The 24,717-nt window shown below is 45.4% G+C and overlaps 1 protein-coding gene across 1 annotated transcript in view; it reads left to right on the top strand.

The window, feature by feature from the left end:
• The window catches only part of LOC110521918 (ATP-sensitive inward rectifier potassium channel 12), a 49,299-nt gene extending 25,936 nt beyond the window's left edge, over positions 1-23,363 (top strand). Inside the window, exon 2 of the mRNA XM_021599878.3 lies at positions 21,139-23,363. Coding sequence (XP_021455553.2) covers positions 21,326-22,624 — 1,299 coding nt within the window. The 5' untranslated portion in view covers positions 21,139-21,325 and the 3' untranslated portion in view covers positions 22,625-23,363. The remainder of the gene's footprint in view (positions 1-21,138) is intronic.
• The last annotated feature ends 1,354 nt before the right edge of the window (positions 23,364-24,717 follow it).

The following is a 24,717-nucleotide window of genomic DNA, read 5'->3' on the forward strand; positions in this document are numbered from 1 at the left end:
CTTATTATTAACATTCTGTTATGAGGGAGACTTGGACAGGGACAGATGGAAGGACGGTTGTACAGAGTGAATGTCCACGTTCAGTCTGTGGTTCTCTGGCTGTAATTTGTTTGAGTCTCTCCTTGATCTCATCCCTTTATCTAATCTCTGTCTCATTGGTCTTAACAGCCTGGCTGTGTCTCCCCTAGGCTCATACGTGTCATAAGGTCTTACCTGCCTCGAGTTTACCCACATTTTTGATGCCTACATTCCTGCTGTTGATGTTATTGTGGACTAAAGTGGAGATCTCGATTGACTAACAGATTGGCTGAAACTAGTAATAGTTACATGGCCAGAGGGGAAGCGAAGAGAGGATTTGAGGGTTGGACAAAGGAAAGACTTTGAGATTCAAACCTTTGAGAGTTGGATTCAGGAAGCGCAGAGGACACAAAGGACTGAGAGAGAGGAGTGAAGTCCTGACCAGCCAGAGACAGCCCCGTAATTAGAGAATAGCACAGTAAAGCTCCTCTAGTCAGATTATTATATCCCGTACATCACTGGAGTCTGGAATAACCTAACCTGGACTCAATCCACCCAGCTCAAACACACACGTACACATGCTCACAAATACACGCGCGCACACAGACACACAATCTTGTATAACTGTCACAATCATGTGTATAGGTGGCAGGGAAGTCAGGCGCAGGAAAATTCAACTTGGTAAAATGGAGTAATTTAATAAAACAAAACATAACTCCAAAACCCATAAATACAAATGAGACAAAATTGGGTACGAGGACCCGTCGCGCACCAAATACAAACAACTCGAAACTGAACATAAAACAATCTCTGACAAAGACATGATGGAAAACAGAGGGTTAAATACACAACAGGTAATGAATGGGATTGAAACCAGGTGTGTAGGAAGGCAAGACAAAACCAATGGAAAATGAAAAATGGATCAATGATGGCTAGAAGAACGGTGACGTCGACCGCAGAGCCCCACTCGAACAGACTTCGGCAGAAGTCGTGACAATAACTAACCTTGTGGGGATACACAATTCAGTCCCATTCAAAATCATTTTTTCCCTAACCCTTACCCTAATTCGAAACCCAAAACCTGACCTTTATGGCTATTGTAATTAATTACCAAATGTACTTTTCTAAACTATGTAGAATATTGGCGTGTTAAACTACAACTCACTACTACATCGCACAGTTCGGGCTTATTTTTCTCTAGAGAAACTGTGCAATGTGTGCATTGAGCTTGTAGAAAAAAACCAAACCTAAATGGAATTCCAATAATTAAACTAATGTTGGTGTCACGTTCTGACCTCTATTTCCTTTGTTTTTTGTATTTATTTAGTATGGTCAGGGCGTGAGTTGGGTGGGCAGTCTATGTTTGTTTTTCTATGTTTTGGTCTAGTTCTATGTTCGGCCTGATATGGTTCTCAATCAGAGGCAGGTGTTCGTCATTGTCTCTGATTGGGAACCATATTTAGGTAGCCTGGGTTTCACTGTGTGTTTGTGGGTGATTGTTCCTGTTTTTGTGTTTGCACCAGACAGGGCTGTTTTGAGTTCTCACGTTTCTTGTTTTTTTCCGTTAGTTTGTTCATGTATAGTGTCGTCAATAAATACAATGAACAACCACCACGCTGCGCTTTGGTCCGCCTCTACTTCACAAGAAGAGAATCGTTACAGAATCACCCACCACAACAGGACCAAGCGGTGTGGTAATGGGCAAAGGAGAAAGCAGCAGCAGGAGCAGCGCGAGGAGGTATGGACATGGGAGGACGAATTAGACGGTAAAGGACCTTGGGCTCAGCCAGGAGAATATCGCCGCCCCAAGGAAGAACGGGAGGCGGCGAAAGCGGAGAGGCGCTGGTACGAGGAGGCAGCGCGGCGTCGTGGATGGAAGCCCGGGAGTCAGCCCCAAAAATTTCTTGGGGGGGGGCTAACAGGGAGTATGGCTACGCCAGGTAGGAGACCTGAGCCAACTTCCTGTGGTTACCGGGGGGCTAGAGAGACCGGGCAGGCACCGTGTTATGCTGTGGAGCGCACGGTGTCCCCAGTGCGGGTGCACAGCCCGGTGCGGTACATTCCAGCTCCACGTATCGGCCGGGCTAGAGTGGGCATCGAGCCAAGTGCCATGAAGCCGGCTCTACGCATCTGGTCTCCAGTGCGTCTCCTTGGGCCGGCTTACATGGCACCAGCCTTGCGCACGGTGTCCCCGGTTCGCCTGCATAGCCCAGTGCGGGCTATTCCACCTCGCCGCACTGGCAGGGCGACCGGGACCATTCAACCGGGTAAGGTTGGGCAGGCTCGGTGCTCAAGAGCTCCAGTGCGCCTGCACGGCCCGGTCTATCCGTCACCACCTCCACACCCCAGCCCTCCGGTGGCAGCTCCCCGTACCAGGCTGTCTCTCCGGCCCATCCGTCCAGAGCCTTCCTCCTCTCCAGCTCTGCCGGAGCCTCCCGCCTGTCCGGCGCCTCTGCCGGAGCCTCCCGCCTGTCCGGCGCCTCTGCCGGAGCCTCCCGCCTGTCCGGCGCCTCTGCCGGAGCCTCCCGCCTGTCCGGCGCCTCTGCCGGAGCCTCCCGCCTGTCCGGCGCCTCTGCCGGAGCCTCCCGCCTGTCCGGCGCCTCTGCCGGAGCCTCCCGCCTGTCCGGCGCCTCTGCCGGAGCCTCCCGCCTGTCCGGCGCCTCTGCCGGAGCCTCCCGCCTGTCCGGCGCCTCTGCCGGAGCCTCCCGCCTGTCCGGCGCCTCTGCCGGAGCCTCCCGCCTGTCCGGCGCCTCTGCCGGAGCCTCCCGCCTGTCCGGCGCCTCTGCCGGAGCCTCCCGCCTGTCCGGCGCCTCTGCCGGAGCCTCCCGCCTGTCCGGCGCCTCTGCCGGAGCTTCCCGTCTGCCCGGCGCCTCTGCCGGAGCTTCGCGTCTGCCCGGCGCCATCGGAGCTTCCCGTCTGCCCAGCGCCGCCAGCGCCGCCCGTCTGCCCAGCGCCGCCAGCGCCGCCCGTCTGCCCAGCGCCGCCAGCGCCGCCCGTCTGCCCAGCGCCGCCAGCGCCGCCCGTCTGCCCAGCGCCGCCAGCGCCGCCCGTCTGCCCAGCGCCGCCAGCGCCGCCCGTCTGCCCAGCGCCGCCAGTGCCGCCCGTCTGCCAGGAGCCGCCAATGCCGCCCGTCAGCCAGGGGCCGCCAGTGCCGCCAGTCAGCCAGGGGCCGCCAGTGCCGCCAGTCAGCCAGGGGCCGCCAGTGCCGCCAGTCAACCAGGGGCCACCAGTGCCGCCAGTCAACCAGGGGCCACCAGTGCCGCCAGTCAGCCCAGCGCCAGCGCCGCCAGTCAACCAGGGGCCGCCAGTGCCGCCAGTCAGCCAGGGGCCGCCAGTCAGCCAGGGGCCGCCAGTGCCGCCAGTCAGCCAGGGGCCGCTAGAGCCCCTCCGCCCGGAGCAGCTGTCCCTCCGCCCCGAGCAGCTGTCCCTCTGTCCCGAGCAGCTGTCCCTCTGTCCCGAGCAGCTGTCCCTCTGTCCCGAGCAGCTGTCCCTCTGTCCCGAGCAGCTGTCCCTCTGTCCCGAGAAGCTGCCCCTCTGTCCCAAGCAGCCCCTCTGTCCAGTGGGGTCATTGAGAGGGGTGGGCATGGTGAGTAAGCCACGGAGGCGGACAATAAGGCGGACTGAGACAATGGCGAAGTGGGGTCCGCGTCCCGCGCCAGAGCCGCCACCGCGGACAGACGCCCACCCAGACCCTCCCCTATAGGTCAAGGTTTTGCGGCCGGAGTCCGCACCTTTGGGGGGGGGTACTGTCACGTTCTGACCTCTATTTCCTTTGTTTTTGTATTTATTTAGTATGGTCAGGGCGTGAGTTGGGTGGGCAGTCTATGTTTGTTTTTCTATGTTTTGGTCTAGTTCTATGTTCGGCCTGATATGGTTCTCAATCAGAGGCAGGTGTTCGTCATTGTCTCTGATTGGGAACCATATTTAGGTAGCCTGGGTTTCACTGTGTGTTTGTGGGTGATTGTTCCTGTTTTTGTGTTTGCACCAGACAGGGCTGTTTTGAGTTCTCACGTTTCTTGTTTTTTTCCGTTAGTTTGTTCATGTATAGTGTCGTCAATAAATACAATGAACAACCACCACGCTGCGCTTTGGTCCGCCTCTACTTCACAAGAAGAGAATCGTTACAGTTGGTCAATTACTTGTTTAAAAAATGAAGAAAAATCAAAATTTCTGTGAATAGCTCAGCACTACATTCTTATTATTATTATATTTCTATTCCCTCCATTGTTATCTCCCTCCATATTGTCATAACACCTCCACTGCAGCTGGATTCCAGATCCAGAGCATTCTGTGGTGCAGGGAGAATAGAGGGAAGTGAGGCAGAGGTGGATATTTAGGCCATGGGCTGAGTGTGCTGTGTGGAAGAAGGGGGAGAGGAGAAAGGGATGTGCAAGGTTCCCTTGGGGTCTCCTACAGAAGTCCCAGGGGATGCGACTGCACAGTCCTTCCTGTCTCCAAAATAATTCACACAATTAAACAGACATGGAATGAGCACACGTCAACACATGGACCCATGTTTATTTGCGGTGTCCTGATTGATCCTATGCTTCACTAGGGTATCATACAAAATATGTCAACAATGACAAGCCACAGAGGTCTGACAACTTGGATGGAAAATTAGTCAGGATAATAGCGGAAGATATTGCCACTCCTACTTGCCATATCGTCAATCTAAGCCTACTAGAAAGTGTGTGCCCTCAGCCTGGAGGGAAGCAAAAGTAATTCCGCTACCCAAGAATAGTAAAGCCCCTTTTACTGGCTTAAGTAGCCAACCAATCAGCCTGTTAGCAACCCTAAGTAAACTTTTGGAAAAAATGGTTTGATTAGATTCAATGCTATTTTACTATAAACAAATTGACAACAGACTTTAAGCACGCTTATAGGGAAGGACCTGTCTAGGAAAGGCTAGCGGAACCCCACGACAACATTCCGGTGAAAAGGCAGCGTGCAAAATTCTAAATATTTTTGGGAAATATGTAACTTTCACACATTAACAAGTCCAATACATCAAATGAAAGATGAACATCTTGTTAATCTACCCATGGTGTCCGATTTAAAAAATGCTTTACAGCAAAAGCAAAACATATGATTATGTTAGGTCAGAGTCAAGTCACAAAAACACACAGCCATTTTCCAGCCAACGAGAGGAGTCACAAAAAGCAGAAATATAGATCAAATTAATCACTAACCTTTGATGATCTTCATCAGATGACACTCATAGGACATCATGTTACATAATACATGTATGTTTTGTTCGATAATGTGCATATTTATATCCAAAAATCTCAGTTTACATTGGCGCGTTACATGCAGTAGTGTTTTGATTCTAAAACATCTGGTGATTTTGCAGAAATACTCATAATAAACATTGATAAAAGATGCAAGTGTTATTCACAGAATTAAAGATAGACTTATCCTCTATGCAACCGCTGTGTCAGATTTTTTTTTAAACTTAATCTGAGAACGGAGCTCAGAGCTCAATTCAGCCAAAGAAATAGCCGCCAATTTGGCATCAACATTAGTTAGAAAAAACACTATAAATATTCACTTAACTTTGATGATCTTCATCAGAAGGCACTCCCATGAATCCCAGTTCAACAATAAATTACTGATTTGTTCCATAAAGTTCCATAAAGCCCATCATTTAGCCACTTGTTGTTAGCGTGTTCAGTCCAGTAATCCATCTTCATGAGGAGACACTTCCTCCAGACAAAAACTCAAAAAGTTCCGTTACAGGTCGTAGAAACAAGTCAAATGATGTTTGCAATCAATCTTTAGGATGGTTTCAACTTAAAAACATCAATAGGGTTCCAACCGGAGAATTTCGTTGTCTGAAGAAAAGCACTGGAACGAGAGCATACTCTCTCGTGACCGTGCGTCATGAGACCGAGGCTCTCTGCCAGACCACTCACTTAAAGAGCTCCTATGAGCCCCTCCTTTATAGTAGAATCCTAAAAGTAGGATCTAAAGACGGTGACATCTAGTGGAAGCCCTAGGAAGTGCAAGCACATCCATAACTATCAGGGATTTGAATAAGCACTGTTTTGAAAATTGTTTGGATTTCTTCTCAGGTTTTTGTCTGCCATATGAGTTATGTTACACTCACAGACATCATTCAAACAGTTTTAGAAACTTCAGAGTGTTTTCTATCCAATACTAATAGTAATAACTAGCAATTTTTTCAGAATGGCACAAATTCCCCGATATCAGGGTACTCATGTCAACATGTTTGCTTTCAGAGCATATTTGATCCCAAATTATAAGCATCTAGGACAGAGTAGGAGGCAGTTCAGTTTGGGCACGCTATTCATCCAAAAGTAAAAATGCTGCCCCCTTTCCCAAAAAAGTTCATTAAACAAGCACGACACTTACACAAATGACTGGCTTGTTAGACTTCAGCGCGGCTTTTGACATTATTGATCATAGTCTGCTGTTGGAAAAGCTCATGTGTTATGGCTTTACACACCCTGCTATATTGTGGATAAAGAGTTACCTGTCCAAGAGAACACTGAGGGTGTTCTTGAATGGATTCTCTCGAACATAATCCAGGTAGAATCAGGAAATACCCAGGGCAGTTGTCTAGGCCCCTTACTTGTCTCAATCTTTACTAATGACATCAATTGGCTCGGAACAGGGCAGCACGGCTAGCCCTTAAATGTACATGGAGAGCTAACATTAATAATATGTATGTAAATCTCTCATGGCTCAAAGTGGAGGAGAGATTGACTTCATCACTACCTGTTTCTGTAAGTGTTGACATGTTGAATGCACCGAGGTGTCTGTCTAAACTACTAGCACACAGCTCAGACAGCTCAGTAATATAGTTGTTACATTAGTATTCACCCCCTTTGTTTAGGCAAGCATAAATTAGTTCAAAGTCAAATGTGGCTTAACAAATCACATAATAAGTTATATGGACTCACTCTGTGTAATAATTGGGGTTGACATGATTTTTGAATGACTACCCCTTCCTCTGTCCTCATTACATACAACATCTGTAAGGTCCCTCGGTCAAGTATTGTATTTCAAGCACAGATTCAACTACAAAGACCAGAATCTTTTTAAAAGCCTCATAAAGAAGGGCAGTAATTGGTAGATGGGTAACAATAACAAACCAGATCTTGAATATATCTTTAATCATGGTCAAGCTAATAATTATGATGTGGATGATGTCGTAAACCACCCAGACACAAAGACGCAGTCGTCCTTCTGAGCTGAATAAAAATACACAGACTGAAGACGTTTTTTAAAATATTCCAAAACATGCATATGTATGCAACGAGGCACTAAATGCAAAGACTTATGTTTGGGGCAAATCAAACACAATACATTACTGAGTAACTGCTTCCTTATTCTCAAGCATGGTGGTGGCTGCATCATGGTATAGGTATGCTTGACATCGGCAAAGACCGGGGAATTTTTCAACTGCAACATTCTAGAGCAAAACCTGCTTGTCACCAGACACTGGGAAAGGAATTCACCAGGACACCAGGACAATGACCTACAACACAAAGCCAGATCTATAATTTGTATTTTATTTATTCGTTATTTTACCAGGTAAGTTGACTGAGAACACGTTCTCATTTGCAGCAACAACCTGGGGAATAGTTACAGGGGAGAGGAGGGGGATGAATGAGCCAATTGTAAACTGGGGATTATTAGGTGACCGTGATGGTTTGAGGGCCAGATTGGGAATTTAGCCAGGACACCGGGGTTAACACCCCTACTCTTACGATAAGTGCCATGGGATCTTTAATGACCTCAGAGAGTCAGAACACCCGTTTAACGTCCCATCCGAAAGACGGCACCCTACACATGGCAGTGTCCCCAATCACTGCCCTGGGGTATTGGGATATTTTTTTAGACCAGAGGAAAGAGTGCCTCCTACTGGCCCTCCAACACCACTTCCAGCAGCATCTGGTCTCCCATCCAGGACCAACCCCGCTTAGCTTCAGAAGCAAGCCAGTAGTGGTATGCAGGGTGGTATGCTGCTGGCAATGGAGTTGCTTACCAAGAAGCCATATGTTCTTGAGTGGCCAAGTTATAGTTTTGACCTAAATCTGCTTGAAAATCTATGTCAGGACTTGAAAATTGCTATCAAGAAATGATCCCCAAATATTGCACAATAAAGGTCTTATGAGATTTACCCAAGACTCACAACTGTAATCGCTGCCAAAGGTGTTTCTAACATGTATTCACTCGGGGGTGAATACTTATCTAATCAAAGTATATTGGTTTTATTTTTAATTAATCTTAAACTAAATTCAGAATTGTTTTCCCACATTTTTTCCATTGACACTTTCAAATTCAATTAAATCTAATTTAATTCCACTTCATAACACAGTAAAATATTTAAAAATTCAAAGGGGGTGTAGACATTCTATAGACACAGTATTATTATTTTAAAACACTTTTGTAATTGTGCTTCTTTGTACGCCTCTTTCTTTCTCTTGCATAGTTGTGTGTGTGTGTGTGTGTGTGTGTGTGTGTGTGTGTGTGTGTGTGTGTGTGTGTGTGTGTGTGTGTGTGTGTGTGTGTGTGTGTGTGTGTGTGTGTGTGTTTGTGTACAGTGAATAAACCATCTTTATGACATGGAAAACTTCTTAGGGCTAAGCATCCCGTCAGCGGGACACCTGTCGACAACTTCCGGTGAAATTGGAGGGCACGCAATTCAAATAAATAATCATAAAAATGATGGATATTAAACATTTAGGTACATAGAAGTGTCTTATATCGGTTAAAAGCTTAAAGTCTTGTTCATCTAACTGCTTTGTCTGATTTACCATAGGCTTTACAGCGAAAGAATACCATGGCGATTGATTGAGGACAGCGCCCCACATCAAAATATTTTTCAACCAGCACAGGCTTCATAAAATCCCAAATAGCGATTACATTTACACTTACTTTTTGAAAATCTTCCTTTCTGACTTGCAATCCAAAGGGTCTCAACTACAACATGCATGGTCGTTTTGTTAGATAAAATCCTTCTTTATATCCCCAAAAATATTTTTAGTTGGCGCCATCGATTTGAGTAATCCACTCGTTCAACATGCAGAGAAAGGAATCCAAAAAACTACCGCTAATCTTTGTTAGAACAAGTCAAAATATGTTTCTATTTAATCCTCAGGTACAATTTAATTCAACTATAATACGGAAAGAAGTAAGTTCAATAGAAAAGCAAAATAAGCAGGTCCCAGTACCAAAACTCAAAATTATTCATTTTTTGCGAAGAAACAAGCCTGAAACCTTGAACAAAGACTGTTGACATCTAGTGGAAGCCATAGTAATTGCAATCTGGGAGCTGGAATTGCATATGACCCATAGCTTTCCATTGTAAAAGCATAGACTCTCAAAAAAAAAATTTTGTGTTACAGTCTCATAAATAATTTAACAATTTCTATAAACTTCAAAGTGTCTATCCAATGGTACAAATTACATGCATATCCTGGCCACTAGGCCTGAGTAACAGGCAGTTTACTTTGGGCACGTCAGTCAGACAGAAAGTGGAGAAAATACACCCTAGTCTGAAGAAGTCAAATCCTATACTCACATCAGTCTATATTGTAGAAATCTTGGTAACACTTTACTTGACACCCAATGTCATATATGTACATCTGTTGTGACACATGTTATTTTATGGCTGGTTATGACACCTACATAAGAGTGTCAAAACCCACATTTATTCAAATTTGTTTTTTCATTGCCAGGAAGTTTCCTTTCATTTGAAAGTTTGTTTCTTATGACCTTTGTTGTTGCTGTAATGAATTCTTTAAAGTCATGTTTTTTTTCATCATATTTTAAATAACTTGTAGAAAATACACTTTATGACTGTCAAGAAGAATTATGACCATGCTGTGTCACTTTACTTGGACTAAGAAAATACACTTTATGACACTGTCAAGAAGCATTATGACCATCATAATCAAATAAGCCAGATAGGCCTATCACGTACATGCCCTTATATCAGTTAAACAAATTAAAATATATCTTATATTTGAGATTCTTCAAAGTAGCCACCTTTTGCCTTGATAACAGCGTTGCACACTCTTGGCATTCTCTCAACCAGCTTCATGAGGTAGTCACCTGGAATGCATTTCAATTAACAGGTGCGCCTTGATAAAAATGTATTTGTAGAATTTCTTTCCCTCTTAATGCGTTTGAGTCAATCAGTTGTGTTGTGACAAGGTAGGGGTTGTATACAGAAGATAGCCCTATTTGGTAAAAGACCAAGTCCATATTATGGCAAGAACATCTCAAATAAGCAAAGACAAACGACAGTCCATCATTACTTTAAGACATGAAGGTCAGTCAATACGAATTTGAAGAACTTTGAATGTTTCTTCAAGTTCAGTCGCAAAAACCATCAAGCGCTATGATGAAACTGGCACTCATGAGGACCGCCACAGGAAAGGAAGACCCAGAGTTACCTCTGCTGCAGAGAATAAGTTCATTAGAGTTACCAGCCTCAGAAATCGCAGCCAAAATAAATGCTTCACAGAGTTCAAGTAACAGAGATCTGTGTATGTGAATCAGGCCTTCATGGTCGAATTGCTGCAAAGAAACTACTACTAAATGACACCAATGAGAAGAAGAGACTTGCTTGGACCAAGAAACACAAGCAATGGACATTAGACTGGTGGAAATCTGTCCTTTGGTCTGATGAGTCAAAATTTGAGATTTTTGGTTCCAATCGCCAGAGGTGGGACCAAGTCATTGTTTTACAAGTCACAAGTAAGTCTCAAGTTTTGGCACTCAAGTCCCAAGTCAAGTCTCAAGTCAAGACAGGCAAGTCTGAGTCAAGTCTCAAGTGCCAAACTTTGAGTGTCTAGTTATAACGTGCTCTTCACCAAATGAAATACCATTTCATATGTTTAACAAGAGTAATAGTTAGTATATTACATTTCTGCAAATCATGAATGATTTAGAAAAATATATATTTATTACTTTCCAAATAAACGTTATATTTCCATGGAAATACATGGTTAGCCATGAGGAAGACACATGAATATGACAACACAAACAAAATATTGTAGTGCTTTCTCTTTCTCTCCAGATATACTCTAGACACCTAAAACAATCCTGCCACAAAGTTACAATAATTGAATTAAAGGGACATCAAACAACTGCTACTGAACTTGAAATAAGCCTTCAATTTGAACACTGGCTTGAATGTCTGAGATAAAATTACAGATCCCTGTCATGTCTGTTCCTGCTCCTCTCCTTCCCTCCGGCATATGACGTCGCCAGAGTAATAACCACCGGTCCTGGGATTCGTCATTACGCACACCTGGCACTCATCATTACGAGCACCTGTGAATCATTATGATTCACACCTGGACTCCATTACCTTCATAATTTTCTCCCCTTTATATGTCACTCTCCCATGTTCACTCACCAGTTGGTATTGTTCTTGTGTATCGGCATTCTGCCTTAAGTTAGTGTCGTGTTCTTGGTTTTGTTGTTTGATTAAACACGTTGCACCTGCTTCGGACTCACCACTCCATCATTACAGAATACCAACTCAAAATATGGAAGCAGCAGGACACCCGGACATCTCCCAAACGATCAATGAACAAGGTGAACTTCTTCGTCAACACCATGATCAGCTGGCTCAACTGGGGACGACCATGGAAGATGTTCTCCGCAGTCTACAACGTCTCAACAGTGGAGGATATTCTAGAGCTAGTCTACCCAACGAGTCAGCACACCAGCCCATTCAGCAACCCGCTCAGGTCAGCGATGCCCGTCTATCCCTCCCGGAGAAATATGACGGGACATCATCCAAATGCCGTGGCTTCCTCCTTCAGTGCTCCCTCCATTTCGCACATCCGATGGGAGCCCCCACCACCGAGAGGTCTAAGGTTGCCACGGTTATTTCTCTGCTGACTGGGAGGGCATTGGAATGGGCTATGGCCGTCTGGGAAAGAGGAGAGGATCTGGAGTCTTATAAGGGGTTCATGGCTCTGTTTAAATGTATTTTCAATCATCCCACGGAGGGCAGAGAGGGAGGTGAGCTTCAGCTCCAGCAGGGGAATCAGACAGCTGCTGAGTATGAGCTTACCTTCCGGGCAGTAGCAGCTTCCAGTGGATGGAATGAGCCGGTGCTTCACACATTATTTAGAAGAGGTCTGCCTGAGGAGGTCCAGACGGAACTGGCCTGCCGAGATGACAACCTCACCCTGGACACACTCATTGCAATGTCCATCTGTCTGGATAGCCTCCTCCGGGAGTGCCTGCATCTTATCGCTTCTCTCCCTCTTCGGCGCATGTTCGGGATCAGACCCTGAACCCATGGAGGTAGGGGTCACATGCCTTCCCGCGGTGGAACGACGCAGACGGCCACTGTGGCCAGGGAGGGCACAAGCGCCAGCGGTGTCTGTTACTAAAGAATCCGGCATCCACTAGAGCAGAGGGACGGTCACGTGATGTTACATCACCTGGACCAGGAGTGAGTATTCCATCTACTGCTCTTCCTGTTAGACTCTTTTTAGTACCCATCACTCTGGCTGACTGTCCCTCATGCCCTTTGTCTACAGCTTTACTGGATTGCGACGCCGCTGGGAGCTTTATGGATTAGACCCTTGCATCCTCTCTGAATATTACTACCTACCCGTTCTCCTCTCCTTTTCTGGTTCAAGGTCTCGGCTGTCGGTCTCTAGGATCCAGAACCATCACACACATCACCCGACCACTCACCCTCACCAGAAAAACATCCCCTTCATCACAATTGCACCAGTTCACAAGATCATCCTCTGCCTACCTTGGCTTCAGCGCCATAACCCTACCATCTCATGGTCGAGGATGAGAATCATTGACTAGTCACCTGAATACCGGAAGACCTGTTTCCCTGTCCCTTGTGGTTCCACATCGGTTGAGAGTCCTGTGGTTGCCCAACATCCCGGCAGAATATCAGGATCTAAGGGAGGTATTCTCCAAGACCCGCGCTACCTGTCTCCCTCCTCATCGCCCCTGGGACTATGCAATTGACCTGTTTTCCGGTGTGAGAATATCTGAGAATATCTAAGGGGCTTTTATATCATTTTAAATTAATTAATAATAACAATAATCGCTTTGTTTAAAAAGTAACAATATTTTGGAGATTTCATTTTCAATTAACCTAGAGTGAGCGAGAAAAAAGCTATTCTTGAACATGGGGTGCAAACAGCCCTTCTTGCAGAATCAGTCATTTGTAAATAAAGCCAGTTATTTACAATTATTTATTTCTGGAGAAACCTAACCTGATTATTTAGCAGACATCACTTGCTTATATTCAGTCAACACATATTTTAACAATAACATGGAATATTTGAACTTTTTCATTTCTCCATGCTTGTCTCAGAGCAGCGCGAAACGGTGCTGAAATAGATGGCCACAACGGGAAGGCTATGTATTCTGTGCCCACCGGGGTATCTCTCTTCGGGTACACATCCTTGGAATAGCAGAACAGCATAACGGTCCGGGAGGCCCTTGCTGTGCCTGGTGAGCAGTTGGTCAAGTTCTGTTGTCAGAAGAGGAATAGAAATGTCAGGGTGAACCGAAAACGAAGATGATGAGCAATTGTGGTGGTCTGGAGCAATGAAGCCGTGACACTGGGTACCTCTAAGTCCCGCGGTGTAAGCTCACAACTTTTAAAAGAGGAACCACTGTATGCTGCAAACAGCCCTTCTTCTTGTCCAAGACTATGGTCCTCTCACTCATCTTCATCAACAAGAGACACAGCTTGCTCAGTCCTTGCAGAATCAGTTCTGGCAAAACATGTAAAAGTAGAAACAAAAAGGCTGGTATTGGTAATGCAGTGGGTTAAATGGAAAAAGTATTATTGTTGCAGTCAATTGGACTAAATTATGAGAAAAAGTTACATTAAACTCAATATTTACCTTTCACTTTTTGTGCCATTTCCTTGACCTCCTCCTTGACCAGCACATGGTGCTCCACCCACATCAGAGAAAAATACAGATCCAATGCAGCTGCTTTGAGGTAGACTGGATCTGAAAAGGGGGCAGTGATTCCATCTTGTGTCCTGGCCATTTTCACATTGAAGATTCCAGGAAATCTTTTGTACAGGGATGCCTGAGGACTTCTGACCAGGCAGCTCTTGAAAATGACTTGAGGCTTCTGCTGCTCCAGGTGGTGATTCAGGGACAGGACAAAGGGAACAACAGAACTGATTGTGACTATCTTCTCCCCCTGTGTCAAATCTGTTGCTTCTACAAACGGCTTCAGGATGTCCGCCAACTACTTCAACGTATTTGACTCCTGTACTGTGAACAACTTGTGCCCAGTCTTTTCTGGAACATGACAGAGCTGTAGATGGTCACATTGGATAACTACCTTCACTTGTCTCAGTGTTGAGTTCCATCTTGTGTTGACAGCAGCAGGGATGCCTCTTTCCCCAAATTCAGCCTCAAACACCTCTTTGAATGTTGTGCTTGTATGCAGCAGTGAGCTGATTTTTGATAACTTTGAAAGAGGAGTCATCACTTTTGTTTCTTTCAAGCCATCTCCCACCACCAGCTGGAGAGTGTGGGCAAAACACCGCAAGTGCTGTAGGCTTGTACACAATCGCCCAACCTTAACACACACACACACACACACACACACACACACACACACACACACACACACACACACACACACACACACACACACACACACACACACACACACACACACACACACACACACACCCTGTCTGTGTGTGGTTACATAAGGCTAACATATGTCAATGGTTCTAGGAACAGCAGTAACACCAGGCAGGATTTAGGCTACCAACTGCCTAGCCAGTTGTAGCTCAATCTTGGGTGCAATGATCACGTTCCCGCACTGACTGACTGTGTGTAGGCGCATTGATTTAACGTTGTGTTAGCCTACATGCTACACTAGCAAAGTTATGTATCGCTGTTGGCCATATTAGTCACGACTTACCGTTCTTTGTGCACCTTCAAATGTGAACAAAGTTGGAAGTTGTTGCGCCTCCGTCTGTCATTTTCTTCCTGTATGTTTTGCAAGTTGCAATCTGTTTTTTGTTGACAACAACGTAGTCTTTATATCGGAAAAAAATAATTTGGGGGATCATCTTTCCAAGGGCTCCATCTGAATTCACCCGCCGGCGTTCCACTGCACTGCCACGCACAACTTTTTTCTCTGCTTGCACAATTTAACTGGCTGCTGTCCGATTCAAACTGTAATCCGTTAAAGAGTTGATGCGCTGCACACTATTTTGAATAGCATCATTTTTTGTATTTGGGCTTGGGGAGGGTACCAAGGCAGTTTGAGGCAAAAGGCTCAAATCCAAGTTAAGTTAAGTTAGGAGTCATTGGTTTTAAAGTCAAAGTCGAGTTGCAAGTCTTTCTTGATATTGTCAAGTCAAGTCTAAAATCATCATATTTGTGACTTGAGTCCACACCTCTGTCAACCGCTGTGTCTTTGTGAGACTCAGAGTAGGTGAACGGATGATCTCTGCATGTGTGGTTCCCACGGTGAAGCATGGAGGTGGTGGTGTGATGGTGCTAACAATGTCTGCAATTTATTTAGAATTCAAGGCACACTTAACTAGCATGGCTACCACAAGATTCTGCAGCGATACACCATCCCATCTGGTTTGCACTTAGTTTGACTATCATTTGTTTTTCAGTAGGACAACAACCCAACACATGTCCAGGCTGTGTAAGGGCTATTTTACCAAGAATTAGAGTGATGGAGTGCTGCATCAGATGACCTGGCCTACACAATCCCCCGACCTCGGACCGCAGAGTGAAGGAAAAGCCGTGCTCAGTGCTCAGCATATGTGGGAACTTCTTCAAGACTTTTTGAAAAGCATTCCAGGTGAAGCTGGCAGAGAGAATGCCAAGAGTGTGCAAAGCTGTCATCAAGGCAAAGGGTGGCTATTATTCCACAAAGTAGAAAATAGTCCAAATAAGAAAAACCTTGAATGAGTAGGTGTTCTAAAACTTTTGACCAGTTGTGTTCATACTCTATTGCGAACGTTGAGGAACACACACACACACACACACACACACACACACACACACACACACACACACACACACACACACACACACACACACACACACCTGTGGTGTCCCGTCTGCATGCTGACAGCTCTGGGAGTTTGATTTCAGTACAGATCAAAGCTGGGAATTATGATGTCCTCTCATTTCAACTCAGTACATTCAAAAAATTCAATAAACATTTCATAAATATTCTGTGAAAATACTATTAAATTCTCTAAATCATGAGATTCACTTGACTCTATAACTTTGCTGTGAATATTCAGATAGCAGATGACATAAACCAAACCAAAAAGTAGCCTAAATGTCTGTAACTACATGTCAGTCAAGCCAAAGTACAGCAACAAGATCATCTTGGCATGGACTTCATTCATTGGACTTTAACACCCTCTTGAAATATAACAGTCATAAATACCAAGGAGACACTCATGGAAGGACTCTAATTTCGGTGTCTATCTGTCTTTCTGTCTCTGCCTGTATTTGTTTCTTTTTTTGACGTACAGTATGTGTTGTTTTGAGAGTTCGGACTTCAGAGTGTGTTTGTTAGCCAGTCACATAAGTGGGTCACATAAGTCAAAGGTGGGGGGGGGGGGGGGGGGGGGGGGGGGGGGTCAAATATACAGGTCTGATTACAATTGGCTATTTGCTGAATCATCTCACTGTACATGTCTCTCTCTACAGTGCTCTCTGACTCACTTAGCCTGTGTCCCAAATAGCACTTATTTTGACCAGGGCCCATAGGGCGCTCTGAAAGTTTGTGTGTGCTCCTCTGTTCAGCTCTCATTTATTGTATTCCTCTCCAACTAACTCTGTGATAATTTAATTGCGATTGGACCCAGCAGGCTTTTAATAATGACTTGAAATTTAAAGTGTCTAATTAATACATGCTCAGTGTACTGTACATTATAGACAATATTCAGCCCTACTTCATCAGAAAACCCTTAAAGAGTAGAGTGGCATTAAGTACAAGGCCTGTTCTAAACTAGTCTAGCCTGCCATGTTTAAATGGCCAGACAGAGACTAATATATATTCCAATGTCCAGCCATATACTAATATACAGTATATTCCAGTGGCCAGCCATAGACCAGCTCCTGTCCTGTCCCTCTACTGTGCAACATCTAACACCGCTGTGTGTCTATTCGTGGCATTAAAACACTCATATGATCTGCGAGTCATCTGGCAATAGTGCAGCCTCTGCAGCTACGTGTGACTCTGCCATCTCATACGGCTGATCAGGTTCAGATGGTAATTAACTCATGGTTTCACTGTCGAAGAAGAGGCAAGTAAATGTTGGCTAACATTACGTGTTGCACAGGAACAGTGTAATGGACTTAAATGCTCATTCTGTAAAATGTGCGTAATGCATTACATTTAAGGGTGGGCCTTTGAAAAATACTTATTTTTGTCAGAGGCCCACCCTTGAGTTCTATTTTATATCTGTAGAGAGCAACATGACATTCTTTAAGCATGATTTCAAGCTATAATACATAACTTGTTTACCAAGTCTCCTATGACAACAAAAACATAATTTGTTTCTTATGATTCTAAGACATTAAAAGGGATCATAACAGAAATCAACATTTTGTAATAATGGAGCTGTGAGTCAGGAAGTAGGTGCAGGTGAAACGTTTAATAAAACAACAAAACCAGGAACGAGACAATTCCATGTGGCTACAGGCCGGAACACAAGAATAATACCATCTGGTGAGTGAACATGAGAGAGTGACATGTACTGTATATACAGGAAGTACCGGTACTGAGTCAATGTATGGGGGTGCAGGTTAGTCGAGGTAATTGAGGTAATATGTACATGTAGGTAGAGGTAAATTGACTATGCATAGATAATATAAAATAAACAGCGAGTAGCAGCAGCTTAAAAAACATGGGGGGGTCAATGCAAATAGTCTGGGTAGCCATTTGATTAGCTGTTCAGGAGTCTTATGGCTTGGGGGTAGAAACTGTTAGGAAGCTTCTTGGACCTAGACATGGCGCTCCGGTACCGCTTGCCATGCGGTAGCAGAGAGAACAGTCTATGACTAGGGTGGCCAGAGTATTTTTTTTATTTTTAGGGCCTTCATCTGACACCGCCTGGTATAGAGGTCCTGGATGGCAGAAAGCATGGCCCCAGTGATGAACTGGGCCGTACGCACTACCCTCTGTAGTGCCTTGCGGTCGGAGACCGAGCAGTTCCCATACCAGGCGGTGATGCAACCATGCCTTCGATGGTGCAGCTGAAGAACTTGGGGGGGAATGAGGGGGAATAGGCATTGTCGTGCCCTCTTCACGACTGTCTTGGTGTTTTTGTAGGTGTTGTGGACACCAAGGAACTTGAAGCTCTCAACCTGCTCCACTACAGCCTCGTCGATGAGAATGGGGGCGTGCTCAGCCCTCCTTTTCCGGTAGTCCATGATCATCACCTTTGTCTTGATCACATTGAGGGAGCGGTTGTTGTCCTAGCACCACACTTATGGATCTCTGACCTCCTCCCTATAGGCTGTCTCATCGTTATCGGTGATCAGGCCTACTGATACTACACTGTTGTGTCGTTGAAAAACGTAATGATGGTGTTGGAGTCGTGCTTGGCCACTCCGTTACAGGAGAGCATGACAGATGTGTTGTTGCCTACATTTACCTACCGTTACCACTTGGGGTGGCCTGTCAGGAAGTCCAGGATCCAGTTGCAGAGGGATGTGTTTAGTCCCAGGGCCCTTATCTTGGTGGGGAGCTTTGAGGGCATTATGGTGTTGAACGCTGAGTCAGGTTTGTCAGGTTTGTAGGCCTCCTTGCTTGCACATGCTTTTTCAGTTCTGCCCACAAGTGTTCTATGGGATTGAGGTCAAGGCTTTGTGATGGCCACTCCAATACCTTGACTTTGTTGTCCTTAAGCCATTTTGCCACAACTTTGGAAGTATGCTTGGGGTCATTGTCCATTTGGAAGACCCATTTGCGACCAAGCTTTAACTTCCTGACTGATGTCTTGAGATGTTGCTTCAATATATCCACATACTTTTCCTTCCTCTTGCTGCCATCTATTTTGTGAAGTGCACCAATCACTCCTGCAGCATGATGCTTCATCAGAGTTTATAGTGGGATTTCTTATAAGCGTCCGGGTTAGAGTCCCACTCCTTGAAAGTGGCAGCTCTACCCATTACGATAGACTGAAATGTCTATCGGCAGGTAGGTACAGAACAAGAGGAAAGCAATAACCACGGTGACAGCAGCAGAGGGTTTTTCTTTGGTTATCGGGGAGATGGCGGAGTCATTTGTTGGCAGACGTTTGACGAAACAGACAAGCTCTATTTAGACCAGTATACATTTCTCCCTCTCCCTCCCTTCTACAGTCCTAAGGTTCCCCCCTGTTTTCTGCCTCCTTCTCTTCCCTTTCTTCTTCCTTGTGTCCTTCCACAGTGCCTCCCTGTCTTCCCTGACCTCTATCCCATTTTAATCCTTTCTGCTCACCTCTTCACTTTCTCTCTCTCTGGTTTCTCTATGTTCCATTACAGTACTTCACTCTCACCATCACTCGCCCTCTCTAGCTTATCTTCCTCAGTCTGTCTCGCTGTTGGTTGGTTTCTCTGTCCATGGGCTGCGTTCCAAATGGCATCCTATTTTCTATAGAGGGCTCTGGTCAAAAGTACTGCACTATATAGGGACTGTGATGCCATTTGGACACAACCATGCTCACAGGAAGGGGGCAACTCTTCCTGACTGTTCTGCCACCTGGAGGGAACCAGAAATACTTCAAATAGGGTGGCAAGACACCAAGATGGGCAAGGCCAGTTACTCCTGTTAAAAATAATCGATTTATAGCCATATTCTAGGAGAGGAGGAGATAGTGAAGAGGGAGGGAAGGAAAGACTGCCCCCGGATGATTTTACGTTACCTGTGTACTGAGACAACGGCAATTAGGAAATTACGAACCATCTCACACCTGCGATCAAACCAGCCCCCAAAGTTACCACATCTTAGGTATAGCTACAGAACACCAGGCACCAATCTCAGCAGCCCTCAGTCTTGGTGCGATGACCCGTTTCCATGGTGACTCCTTTAACCACTCTTACATTGAGCCATCCCACAATACCTCAGCAAATCAGGTTCCCTTTCAGTGACTCCTGTTTACTGGTTGGTCGATAATAGAGAGAGAGAGACTTGAGAGAGGGAGAGAGAGAGAGAGAGAAAGAGAGAGAGAGAGAGAGTCAGAGAGAGAGACTACGAGAAAGAGCGAGAGAGAGAGAGAGGTGCCTGTTAGTAAGGAGGTCAGTCAATAACGATGTGGTCCATATGCCATAACTTACTTTTTGTGTCGCTACACATTTCACTGCAATATGGTATCAGTTCTGTTTCCGTATTCAGCACCTGATGAACACCTAAGAAACACCCTCAAAACATTGTTTCACTGAAATGATCTGCTTAGCTGCGTTGACATGAACTGTGCTGGAGTAGCATTGAAATTAAATGGTCTGTACAGTACTTGTGTTGAAAATAAACGCAATCAGAACGCAGTGAGCTCTCAGAGTCTGAGCTGTGGAAAAGGGGGCTCAATGTGACTGCCAGCTATTATTAGAGAAACATATCACACTGCTCAGCCACTAGACTACAGAACAGCCAGAGCCAGACCAGGGGGTGCTGATGACGGGTGATGGTGGTGGTGGGAGGTTACTATAAATAGGGTTTAGGGTTTAATTTGGGACACAGAACTAGTCTACTGGGGAGTTTAAAAACTACTATTATAATCCTCAAGACCAGGACCCCAGCTGAATGGCTGCTTACCATTTTCACAAGAGAGAGTGTGAACTTGGTTTAATTAGCAACATCTGCTGCTACTAAGGTGCACCAAGCCCAAAGTGATGGAGTACTACGCACCACACCATTGTAGTGATAAAACACTTAAAATGCCGCTGAGTAGATGAGTCTTTGAGGCAGAATGGGAGGGGTGTTGTTTAACATGGCCTGCGTGTAATAGCTTCATTTTTTTTGAAGTGTTGCATATAGAACACACATCAATGTTTTAGATATTTCAATTGTTTCATTTTTTTATCATACAAACAGTAGATAATATCAGGATCTTGTGTGTAGTAGACTAACCTCTGGCTTCTCTCGTCTCCTCAGGTCAGGAAGGGTGTGTCTAGGACCCATTTGGCCCACTTGGACAGAGATCTGTTTTGGCAGAACCCCCTTCTGCCTGTAGCCATTTCCTGTGATCCCCAGTGCTATTTCCCGCATCTTGACTACCACTCTGTCTGTTGAGTTGGAGCAGCGACTCTCTGGTGCCCCACTAGCTGAGTCTGGCACGGTTATGAGTGTGGTCGGGGCGCACAGCTACAGCATCGTGTCCTCGGAGGAAGAAGGCCTGCGTCTCGGTGCCATGCCTGCTGTCACAATGGGCAACGGCTTCGGCAACGGCAAGATCCACACGATGCGCCGCAAGTGCCGCAGTCGCTTCGTGAACAAGAATGGCCAGTGCAATGTGCGCTTCTCGCACATGGACGAGAAGTCGCAGCGCTACATGTCAGACATCTTCACCACATGTGTGGACATCCGCTGGCGCTGGATGTTCCTGATGTTCACACTGGTGTTTGTGGTGTCCTGGCTGGCATTCGGCCTGGCCTTCTGGGTCATCGCTTTGCTTCACGGGGATATGGACAACCCGGGTGGTGGAGACGATAACTTCAGCCCCTGCGTCCTGCAGGTCAACAGCTTCGTGGCCGCCTTCCTGTTCTCTGTGGAGACCCAGACCACCATTGGTTATGGCTTCCGCTGCGTGACGGAGGAGTGCCCCTCGGCTGTCTTCATGGTGGTCTTCCAGTCCATCTTCGGCTGCATCATCGACTCCTTCATGATCGGCGCCATCTTAGCCAAGATGGCGCGGCCTAAGAAGCGTGCAGAGACGCTGCTTTTCAGCAACAATGCAGTGATCGCCATGCGTGACGGGAAGCTGTGCCTTATGTGGAGGGTGGGCAACTTGAGGAAGAGCCACATGGTGGAGGCCCACGTCCGGGCCCAGCTCATCAAACCTCGCATCACCGAGGAGGGTGAGTACATCCCCCTGGACCAGATCGACATCAACGTAGGGTATGACATGGGCATCGACCGCATCTTCCTGGTCTCCCCGCTCACCATTGTGCACGAGATTGATGAGGAAAGCCCCCTGTTTGGCATCAGCAAGCAGGATCTAGAGTTGTCTGACTTTGAGATAGTGGTGATACTTGAAGGGATGGTGGAAGCCACAGCCATGACAGCGCAAGCTCGCAGCTCCTACCTGTCCTCAGAGATCCTGTGGGGTCACCGCTTTGAGCCTGTCGTCTTCGAGGAGAAGAGCCAGTACAAAGTGGATTACGCTCACTTCCACAAAACCTTTGAGGTGCCGTCCACCCCCCAGTGCAGTGCCAAGGACATGGCGGAGATAGAGGACGAGGACAAGGATCCTACACCCACCAACTCTTTCTGCTATGAGAATGAGCTGGCTTTTATCAGCCGGGACGAGGAAGAGGATGAGGAGGGGAAGCAGGATATGGACAGGGTGCCAGAGCTAGAGAGACTGGAGGCCACCGTCGGCCTAGACCAGAGGTCATATCATAGAGAATCAGAGATATGACCTTAGACCTTTGACAATATTTTTCTTGTTACTCAGTTCTAGCCGGTTGTTTTCCATGTGAATACATGCAGAGTAATGCAAGTGCCATATAAAAACCATGACTTGTTAGCATCACGCTACAACCATAAGGAAAGAGGAAATCACTCTAGTCAGACTAGAAACAGCCAGGAGTGGAGACAGCAGTGCTGCTTCCTCATAGCATGGAATAACAGGAACGTTCATAAAAAGACCCCTCTCTCTCTTTAGGAAAACTTGAAATATTTTGGTCATGAGATAGTTTGAGGTTTACTTGATAGCTACCTTCACAAATAGCTAGCTAGAACAAAGTGTTAATAAGAAATTCATTTAAAAAGATTAAAAGCAATACAAATAAGTTATCCAGGAGCTTTATATAATGCAATATTCATTGTCTATTAGGAAATAATATCTTAGCTATAAAAAAAAATATAGAGAGATTTCGTAGTAAAGTGTGTGAAGTATTTCCAACAGATCAAGAGGGTATTTTGGGGGATTCTTATAACGGCCCTGTATTGTAGTTTACGGAGTCAGTCAACGAGGGAGAATGTGTTGGAAATAGAAACACTGGATACCTACTGATGTTTAGCTAAACATTTTCTATATGCACACCTGTAGTTTTAAAGGTGCTTTCCATAAATATTGCCTGCAGCTAATTAGCTATTTGAAAAATATATGAAACATAACCTTCACATTGGAAAAATACAGTGATTAAATGCATAAATGTGCATTGTGTATTTTGCATTTCTATGCCATTTGAATCACTTAGAAAGTAAACAATTTATATTATGAAAGTAGCTTTTGTTATATTACTGGGAACCTACACTACCGTTCAAAAGTTTGGGGTCACTTAGAAATGTCCTTGTTTTTGAAAGAAAAGCATATGTCTTGTTCTTTAAAATAACAATAATTGATCAGAAATACGGTGTAGTCATTGTTAATGTTGTAAATGACTATTGTAGCTGTAAACGGCAGATTTTTTATGGAATATCTACATAGGCACACAGAGACCCATTATCAGCAACCATCACTCCTGTGTTCCAATGGCACGTTGTGTTAGCTAATTCAAGTTGATCATTTTAAAAGGCTAATTGATCATTAGAAACCCCTTTTGCCATTACGTTAGCACAGCTGAAAACTGTTGTCCTTATTAAAGAAGAAATACAACTGGCCTTCTTTAGACTAGTTGAGTATCTGGAGCATCAGCATTTGTGGGTTCGATTACAGGCTCAAAATGGCGAGAAACAAAGTATTTTCTTCTGAAACTCATCAGTCTATTCTTGTTCTGAGAAATGAAGGTTATTCCATGCAAGAAATTGCTAAGAAACTGAAGATCTCGTACAAGGCTATGTACTACTCCATTCACAGAACAGCGCAAACTGGCCCTAACCAGAATAGAAGAAGGAGTGGGAGGCCCCGGTGCACAACTGAGCAAGAGGACAAGTACATTAGAGTGTCTAGTTTGAGAAACAGACGCCTCACAAGTCCTCAACTGGCAGCTTCATTAAATAGTACCCGCAAAACACCAGTCTCAACTTCAACAGCAAAGAGGCGACTCCAGGATGCTGGCCTTCTAGGCAGAGTTCCTCTGTCCAGTGTCTGTGTTCTTTTGCCCATCTTAATATTATATTTTTATTGACCAGTCTGAGATATGGATTTTTCTTTGCAACTGCCTAGAGGCGTGTGAGGCGTCTGTTTCTCAAACTAGGCACTCTAATGTACTTTTCCTCTTGCTCAGTTGTGCACCGGGGCCTCCCACTCCTCTTTTTTTATTCTGGTTAGAGCCAGTTTGCACTGTTCTGTGAAGAGAGTAGTACACAGTGTTGTACAAGATCTTCAGTTTCTTGGCAATTTCTCGCATAGAATAGCCTACATTTCTCGGATCAAGAATAGACTGACGAGTTTCAGAAGAAAGTCCTTTGTCTCTGGCCATTTTGAGCCTGTAATCGAATGCACAAAGGCCGATGCGCCAGATACTCAACTAGTCTAAAGAAGGCCATTTGTATTGCTTCTTTAATCCGTTTTCATCTGTGCTAACATAATTGCAAAAGGGCTTTCTAATGATCAGTTAGCCTTTG

The sequence above is a fragment of the Oncorhynchus mykiss genome, chromosome 4, assembly GCF_057628025.1.
Source record: "Oncorhynchus mykiss isolate SJ-2025 chromosome 4, ASM5762802v1, whole genome shotgun sequence".
In the NCBI taxonomy this organism is placed as follows: domain Eukaryota; kingdom Metazoa; phylum Chordata; class Actinopteri; order Salmoniformes; family Salmonidae; genus Oncorhynchus; species Oncorhynchus mykiss.